General features: G+C 35.3%; 1 protein-coding gene across 1 annotated transcript; it reads left to right on the forward strand.

Annotated features, from left to right (window-relative positions):
• The first annotated feature begins 912 nt into the window (after positions 1-912).
• LOC128231269 (uncharacterized) lies at positions 913-5,797 on the forward strand. The gene is made up of 3 exons (XM_052943865.1): positions 913-985; positions 4,043-4,301; positions 5,678-5,797. Exons 1-3 carry the CDS (start codon positions 919-921, stop codon positions 5,736-5,738), a joined length of 387 nt encoding a protein of 128 aa, XP_052799825.1. The 5' UTR covers positions 913-918; the 3' UTR covers positions 5,739-5,797.
• The last annotated feature ends 3,832 nt before the right edge of the window (positions 5,798-9,629 follow it).

Raw genomic sequence — 9,629 nt, forward strand, 5'->3', positions numbered from 1 at the left:
TGTGGTGAAGTGCAGTGTAGTGTGGTGCAATGCAGTGTAGTGTGGTGCAGTGTAGTGTGGTGCAATGAAGTGCAGTTTAGTGTGGTGCAGTGCAGTGTAGTGTGGTGTAGTGTAGTGTGGTGCAGTGCAGTGTAATGTAGTTTAGTGAAATGTAGCGTGTGGTGTTATTTATTGAAGTGAAGTGTTATGTACCGTATTGCAGAGCAGTGTAATGTAGTTCAGTGTAGCGTGGTGAAGTATAGCGTGGCACAATGCAGTGTAGTGTAATGTAGTTTAGTGTAGTGTAGTGCAATTATGGAGTCTAGTGTAGTGCTGAGAAGTGTTGTATTCTCGTTTCTGCTGAACAAATATCAGAGATGTAACCCAGAATATTATATTTGTTAGTTTTTGCATATGCATATGCTTGTTCTGTTCATACCATCCATGGCTTCCAAACGCATCCTTGCAACATGTTTTGAAGGTACCAATTTTGACTTGTTTAAATAGCGTCGCCATTAAAACATGCTTTTAGAATCATGTGCAGCGCAATACCACAATACTTAACCCTGTCCATTAGTAAACCGCTCCGCTGATCTAATCGGGTCGGGACAAACTGTCCAAAAATCTTTAAGAGAGACTGAACACAATATTGCTCGTGACTTTGTTTTCAGTCCTCGCAACGGACCAATATTTTGAACAGTAGAAACTATCAATAGTGCTTGGATATAGATATTGCACCAAAGGTCCCTTTCCTAATGTGTTCACTAATTAGACATGTACATTAAAATGAAAGATTGAATGAGGAGTCATTGTAGTTTACACACTTATTTCGCGAAATCCGGTGTACGTTTCGACACCGTGGTTAAGGCGTTTGCGTTTATTCCGTATGTATAGCAACTATCCTACTGATGCTCTTGTTTTTCTGCTGAACAACCGAGGATGGTGCGGTTACAAATATCGGTAGTGTTTATGATCATGTTCTTTATTCTGGAATTCCGTGGTCTTTGTGAGTTATTAATTATGCATTACTACAATACCAAGTATTTAGACGTATTTAAAGAGAAATATCTTAATTATATATTTAAGCACTTACATTGGCGGACGTGGAATTGTAATTATAGTTATTTTTTTATGATCTGTACTATTGAAATGGTAAAATATGTGGGCGTTAAACGGGGTTACCGTGTGACAGTGTTATAAACACAGCCGGATTCCTGGTCTTGTGTTATGAATGTTGACTTTGAACGCAAAAGACGCAGGTTTGATCCCCATCGTAAAATAAAATACACCACCTAAAACTAGTCACTGTACGAGCCCATGAAACATCGTAGGGTGACTTTAAAAGGCACTATAAAGGGTGCTTTACAAAATGTTTACGTTGCAGATTCCTTTAATCACTGTTTCGTTTTCACAGCATTTTGGCTTCAAACGTACTGATTTGATGTCAACACCACTTCCCCAAAGATGTATTTTTAAGTCACACCGGTCAAGCTAAAATGCAGCCTATGAAGAGCTGTCTGACTGAGATAAGCGATTTCGCGTATTTCTCTGAGATGTCGACCAAGACCGTTAGGTGGATTTAAAGAGGGGCGCTGCCTTAAATCAGCATCTCGTACTTGCGTTAGCATCGAAGCATTGCATTATGTGTGTTGACACGGGTCCAGGATACTGTATAGGATATGAAAACCGGGACATCTGGTACTTAAATTGGCCTCAGAGCATTGCAATATGTGTGTTGACACGGCCCCATAATTTTTGTTTGTATAGTGTAGGATGCATGCCACCTAGTACTTCATTTTGGCACAGAGCAATAAGCAATAACTTCAACTCCTCTTTCGAAATACACATAGATGCTTCCATCAATGGCCTTGGTGCCGTATCATATCAAGGGCTGCACAGCCGTTAACGCGTCATCGCATACGCAAGAAGATCCCGTACTAATCAAGAGAAGAACTAACCGGCGTATACATTATAATTTCTTGCATTGTAGTTGGACGTCAGTTTTTTAAGGATAAGCCATAAAAGGTTTAGTAGACAATACTTCCTTAAACATCATACTTACATCAGCAATATATGCTACGAGATGGACCTCGGCACTGGATCCGTACAACTTTAAACTTTAAGGTCAGAAGTGGAGATAACATTGTCGTGAATGATGTTTTAATCATTCGTAGTACAACCACATATAGAGACACTTACGATTATAGAACAATACAGAACCATGATGTAGCTGTATCAACAGTAGTATCGGCCTGGAATGAGTGAACGTTGACAAGAATGTATGTATATGTGTAAGGTGCTTTAGAAGAAAGTCAGCAACCAATACCTCTGTTAAACATCAACACTACATACCCTAAGAGCTAGTATGAATGACACTTGACCCGTCCAAAGGTTAGAAACCAGACTGCAATAACAACACCAGAAGCATTTAACAACAACTTTATTTTGTACTGCATTACAAAGATATTTCATTCAGACCAAGGTTTTTACAGTGTACAAGTGTTTTAAACGAGTAAAGTCCTAATTTTATCTTTAAATGTTTTTTTTTTTAATAATTATGATTATATTTGGTTACGCATAGACGCGTTTAAAGTAGGCGATAAACGGTTTAAATTATGGAGTTGTAAGTATTATGGAAATTTTGGATACATTTTTTTCCTGTGAACTTGAAGTATGAGTACGAATTTGTTTAGTGTGGAGTTTGATTTCTGGTGTGGCATTTAGGCTTTATTGTAGTAGAAGTTTAATGGATGGACGAAATGTCATCCAAAGAACCTGGGGGTATGCAACCCGAACAAATTGTGTATGAAAATAATTTATATTATGGTACAAGGGGTCTCTCTCTAGATTTAGTGAATTGCACCTTTTGTTTTCAGTAGAACCGGTTTTCTTTTGTAATGCAGACATGTGATTTATTAGAATTATGAATTATTTTAACTATGTTTAATCGTTCTAATGAAAAACCAATGTGTTGTATTTGAGCGTTATATTTTTTTATTGGAATTTCGTTTACTTGATGTAATTGTGTAATAAAGGATTAGCAGGTCTTGAATTGTCTAACTGGTTATGCATGTTTACTTTCATTGTTGTCTACTTATGGTTGGCAGCAGCAGTGTAGCAGATCACAGTTACAGTGTGGGCTCTTTTCATCATTCTATGATTTATTTACATATACGTATAACCTTGATACAATGTGAAACTTGTTGCAGACTTGTTGTTTAGCGTTTGTTGTACATGCACTTACTATTTCACAAACATGGATTTAAGATCGCTCGACCTTCCATACTGCCGTCCTATTTAACTTTTTACACATCGGTTAGGAATACTTGCTACACATCATGCCATAGATTTATATACATATTCGACTGTTCTCCGTAAAGAAGCAACATATTCATGGCCATGCATTGCAACAAAAGGCAGGTACCGAACCAGTTGCTACAACATTTGTGCCGAGTTACGACTCATTTCTTCTTGCGAGATTGTACAACAATGTACGACATCGTTTGAACTTCATGTGCAACGTTTGAGCTCGCCTCGTTTGTTTGAAATTACCGATATACATAAAGAATAATTTTATGGAGATATTGTTCCGTTCAGTTCACGTAATTGGCATAAATTAAAAAGGTACATAAGGACACATAATGAACCATGAATTTCATCAAAATGTAAAATTTCTAGATGACGCCGATGACTTTTATGGAGTTTTGAACGTTTGAAATGGTTAAAACGAGTTAACGAGTTTTCCCATAATGGTGACCATATTGGGTGACAGGTGTAATTGTCCCCTACAGCACACCATTTATTATTATTATTGTTTTTTTGAGGAATTTTGACCAGCTTTGGAAATGGTTAAATCTAGTTGATGAGTTGTTCTCAGTTTGGTAACCTATATAAGTTGGTTTGAACAACAAAACACATTTCTTAGTCGAGAAAAAAAGTACGGCCGGAAAAAATATTCCTTCGGCCAGAAGTGTTTTATGGCCAGGAAAATTATCTTCAAACCGGAAAACTCTTCCGGCTGTCCAGCTTTCTGACTGGATATTTAAAATGAGTATTGTTTCAGCTGGTATTCCGTATGAGCGGGGAGAAGCATTGGCAATGCAGATAGCAGATGAGCTGGCCGACTTACTGGAATACAGTAAAGCCACCGAGGCGGCGGACGCGGAAAACCTGGTACGCATAACAAAATGGAATCGGAAACGACTGTTACAGGAGAGGTTGCGCTTTGGTGAGGTCCTGGACGCCGTATCTGCCGACCAAAGTGACATCCGAAAGGTGGTTCGAGATCGGCAGCAACTGACGGTTAAACACAGACCAAAAAGGTGATACATAATAGTACCAAATACATACTTTGACACAAACTTACTTCACTAAGTCTTATAATGCCGTTATAGTTTTCTTGACCGGAAATTAATAAAACAATTTTCATCGTTATCCTTACAACATAGTACAACGTGAAAATGGAATATTCTGGCAAATTGTACCGTTCTGACCTTAAATTCCGATAACGTACGATTTAAACTGGGTTAATTTATTTTTATTAAATGTCAATTACAACTTGTGTTAATCAATACAAAGGAAACTACAACAACTAGCCCTGTAGTATAAATAGCAAAAGTCCTGTTTTAGGCACACGGTTAAGGTCTAATATACACTCAAAGAGAGGCACACTTCGAAACAATACAGCATCACAGATGGAGTATACATCAAAACTTATATTTACTTACTGTTGGAGTTCACGCGCAACATACTTTGATAAAATTTACCTATTGCGTTTTATCTTTATTAAGGATTGTTGGGATAAGGGTGAGGTTTGTGCACATAAACTGGTTTAAACCCCCAGTAAATTTACATTTTACTGACCGTTCCAAGGCGGTACCTAACAATTCTTGATAAACATACCAATTATTTTTATATATACGTAGTATTTATTTATGCACTGTGCTGTTTGTAGAGTTTTGTGCTGTTCTATGTTTCTTGTTTGTGATTTTGTGTTCTATGTCTTTGGCGTTTGCCCATTGCCACTAAACCGGGTTTATGTTTAAACGTTTTGCTACTGAGCATGTTTCTGTAGCTTTTTGCATAAATAATGAGTTCACTTGGGGTTAACTAGTTCTTGAGTACTCAGCCGCACGATTGTCTTTTCGCCACGGATTGTACAGGGGGAATGTCCACACAAAATCTCCTCCAAAAACTCACCTTTTGACGGACGAACTTATGAAATGTAGCATACTGTATAGAATTTGAATAATTTTCATACATTTTCGTTATCGTTTACCAAAGCTTCAACGCCATCTGAGGAGCAACTTTATCTCTTCTTCAGAATAGTTATTAATCTACACAATTATTTGGAATTTGATAAGCTTAACGTTATTTTCGTTAGAAAGTCTTACCCCGATATGCAGTATATAATTGTACCCAATGAAAGGTTAAATTACTAACCGGGTGTAAGTATGCATATTTTGTTAAAGTGATGTATTTTTTATTGTTATGTTTGTATTAAGTCATTCGGTAAAGAAATTCCAAGGAAAAAATATATTTTAAAACTTCAATCTTGATTCCTACCACGATTTTAAGAACAGCGTACAGCCACTCAGGTTAACTTTAAATTAAAATAGGATATCATGTTAAACCTGATTGAACATTCAGACTTCTTTTAACCCCTGTTTGTATTCTCATATGTTGTTTTCTCTCTTAGGGCCTGTACAATCCCAGGTTGGTGTGGTTCAAGCGGCAAGAGAACCGGCAACGGCAAATGATGGCCGGGATGATAGGATGTGCTCCCGGAATCTGTTTTATGAGATGTATTTCTATGCTGTGCACCTTTTATTGTCAGTGTTATGTGACTTATAGAACATTAAATATATAAAGTACGCATTCATTGTATATTAAGGACATACGCTTTAAGTTTTTAATTAGTTCTTAATAAATAATTTATTGTTAAAGATACAAACAATTTGTTAAGTTTCACCGGTTTGTATATTTTAATGTACTTAATTGAAGTTAAAATTTGATATTTGACTTTGTTTAAGAATATTGTTACTCCGTATTTTGCCATATATTGATCAAATGCTATTTGTTTAGGCTGTAGGCCGCTAGGCCTGCAGACTTTTATAACCGTATCTCGGAAATTGCATCGTCAGATCGACATAACATTTTTAACTTTCGGCGAATTAATGCGCGCACGGGCGTATCAACCCTAGCGCAGTTAGAACTGCGTTGGTCAACCACCTTATTTACATTTACAGTTACGTCCAATATACCATGTAAGCAATCTGCTTCAATTGCTTCGGACTGCGTTCTGCATATTAATTAGCTAGCTAAAAGTAGCGCTGTTAGGTGATTTCAATCTTTGTTATGCGGTTAATATAGTTCGCATAAGCTGCGTTTTGCATAATATAACGCGATTAAAATTGTCAAAAAGCAATTATTTCAATATCGGCGAGTTACAGAACGCAATATAAAAAGCATAATCTGCAAATAGTTTCTAAATGAACGCGTAATGAATCAAATAAATACATGTAAGGCCGAGGACCGATAATATCTACATGTACTTTGTAGTTAAGAATATAATCTGGGTCATCGCATTCAGACAGGTTTATTTCCCGGAAATAAACTCTGAGAACTCGTTAAAACCCGAGAAATGGATTGTATTATGATGCAATTAAATGCTATTTAGGCGTAAGATATCAAACCATAATGTTCTAAATGAAATTATAATACTTCATTTTATCCTACAATCAGTTTATTTTTTGGTTACTGAAGTTCATTCATAAGAATATTTTCTATGTTTTAAACTGCTTAAATCGCTCTTACTTGACATTTTTATTGAGATTGATAGTTTTTCCTTGTGTTTGTAAAATGAGTGTCGCAATAGACCATTCTCTTGTGTAAGTACATACTAACAACCTTTAACCAGTACTAAATGCATATTATGCACTTTTACCATTCAAATCAAATCGCGTAAAGGATTGACAGGCTATCGACCTGCTACAATTTGTGGTATATTCATGTAATGCCGAATGAAACAGAAAGTGTGTGAATATTCCTCAGTTTGTCTCATAAATTTCAGACCAAAGTCTTGAGCATGTAGTATAATGCATATGCATATTTAAAAACCACTGATATAAATGAGAAATCTGTTCATTCTGTGACATAGGTTGAGGGCATTATTAACACACATATACATCAAACATACAGGGAATAAATAGTATTTGGGTGATTCGATCCAGACGTATTTATCGTTGTAGAAGGAAGCCTAAAACATGAACCTAATTAATGTGTCCAATGCATTTTGTTGGGATGCATTTGGTTAGGCTGGCATATCCTGGAAGTAAATTTAATACGCCTAAGTCAAGTTCAAATTGTAGAGTTGATTTTACTAAAATTCCTAAATGCTTTATCCGTGGCAGTGCATTGTTTTTGAAACCAAAGCTCCAGATAAGGTTTTATATGATATTGAGAATTACTCCATACCTTATACGTATATATTTGGCGTATTACACATTTCAAGTGACTTGTACTATATGATCTAATAGAGAATCAACATAAAACTTTAAAATGTTCCAAAGGAAAATATGAGCGAGCATATACTATCTTTTGATTTTTATGTTAATAATTATGTTTTACAATTGCATGACTATACTCACAAAACGTTGCAGGCCGAAAGCCATTCAACGCTTTAAGCGCTATGATTTTGTTTTTGGTTTTCATACTATTTTCTTTCTTTTTATAAGCCATATTTCATGAACGATCGCCATGTATACGTATATGCGTATGATTCAGTTTATCAATGACCAAGGGCCATGTTTTCCTTAAATGATTGTGTATATTGTGTTTTTTGTTTAAAACGAAATAAACTTTGTTTTGTTCTATTCTCGTCGTATATTGCTCAAACGAAACATTTACTTGGTATTTTAACTTTATATTGAAGGTTAAAACTTATGTTGGTGGACAAGGACATCGATTAAAGACTACCCAGTTTATTGCCTTTGCATTGACACTGTCAATCATGAAAAATGATCGTTTGAAACTGTGCCTGATAACGAAAAAACGTCTTTGACTGACAGCGCAATAAATTGACACTAAACATTTAATATGGTGCTGTTTGGCTTCTACCAGACATTTTCTTAGTGTTTGGAATAAAGTGTCTCTTTTGAAGTTTGGTGTATTCTTGAACGGCTAACCAATTGGTTTAAAAATATTTTATTTTCAGAGAATATTCATATGCTATAATATACGAAATAATCAATAAGATAACCAATGGAAAACCAATTAATGGACCAACTATATTAACAGAAGATTTGAGTTGGAAGGCGTAGGTCGGTGACCTGATAAGGCTCTCGCTGATAACTTGCAAAAACTTGCATCACAATGGACAGTCTGTGAATACAAAATGGCGACATGGATCATTTAGGTTACCCTCCCCGAACCGGGAATTCGGCGCCGGCCTGTATTTGGATTTAGACTCGGTTAATGCCAATATAGGAAAAAAGAACTCATTATAATTATTGCTCGGGGTGCAAAGCATCGTTTTAAAATATCGTATATTTTTAATGAGCGATATATAACAAAAAAAAATGGAAAATTCTTTTAATCTTTAACTTTAATGATAATGTTTGCAATATTGAAACCACATAAAGAAAATTCAAATTTCACTATAGTGTTCGTTTGCATTGCTACGCACGTATACAGAATCGCAATATTCAATTCACGGCTGTAATCACAGATTACGGAAATAAATCATTGTCGTGAGCTTACACTTTGCATAGCATTATTTATATACATAGAACATAAACCGTAAGAAAATGTGTCCGAAAGCAATGCTTTATCCGAATGAATTGTTTACAAGTATTGAATTACATATAAACAGTATATTCATAAACGGAAACATAGTTTTGAAAAACTTGTCAAGTCAGTATTTTATTTACAAATATTTGAATAGTATGCACACTAAATGGTAAGAGTCGACGAGTTGATAAGATCGTCAACTGACCTAAACATATAATTATTTAGATATTTCATCAATGTGTAATAGTATTATCCTCGTTGATCCTCGAAAATAGGTTGCAGTTATGTTAATGATATTTACATTTATTGTTGACAATAGTGTTACAAATTTGGACAAACTTGGCCAGCGCGTATACTACTTAGGCACATGAGTTATTTTAAGGTCACGATAAAAGACATATTAGTAGGCGTGGTATTCATTCTATTTTTCGTTCAATATTTCTATACCTACCTTTTTCTTTCGATACAGTATGAGCTGAACATCTAAACCTCGTCATCATAATTATTTTATTATCATTTTTAATTCATAAAAATACTTTTCTAACACTCATCTTGTTTTGAAATTTTTGTAGCTATCTAACTTTGGTGATGAATTGATACTATCGCACAACTATTGATAATATACACCATATGGTCGTCTAACAACACTGTCAACTTGGGCTTGTGTTAATAAGAATGAGCAGCGAAGTTCATTTAGCATTTTTGAACAGACAAGAACCATGTAATCATATTATGAACCGTGTATATAAATGAATAAAGATTACTTTTTAATTTAAACCAGAATTTCACATTTCGTATCATTCGCAAAATATTCATCTTCCTCATTCGCAGTATACCGGAGCCTTTGTTTCCAAAGGATA

The sequence above is a fragment of the Mya arenaria genome, chromosome 4 (assembly GCF_026914265.1).
Source record: "Mya arenaria isolate MELC-2E11 chromosome 4, ASM2691426v1".
In the NCBI taxonomy this organism is placed as follows: Eukaryota; Metazoa; Mollusca; class Bivalvia; order Myida; family Myidae; genus Mya; species Mya arenaria.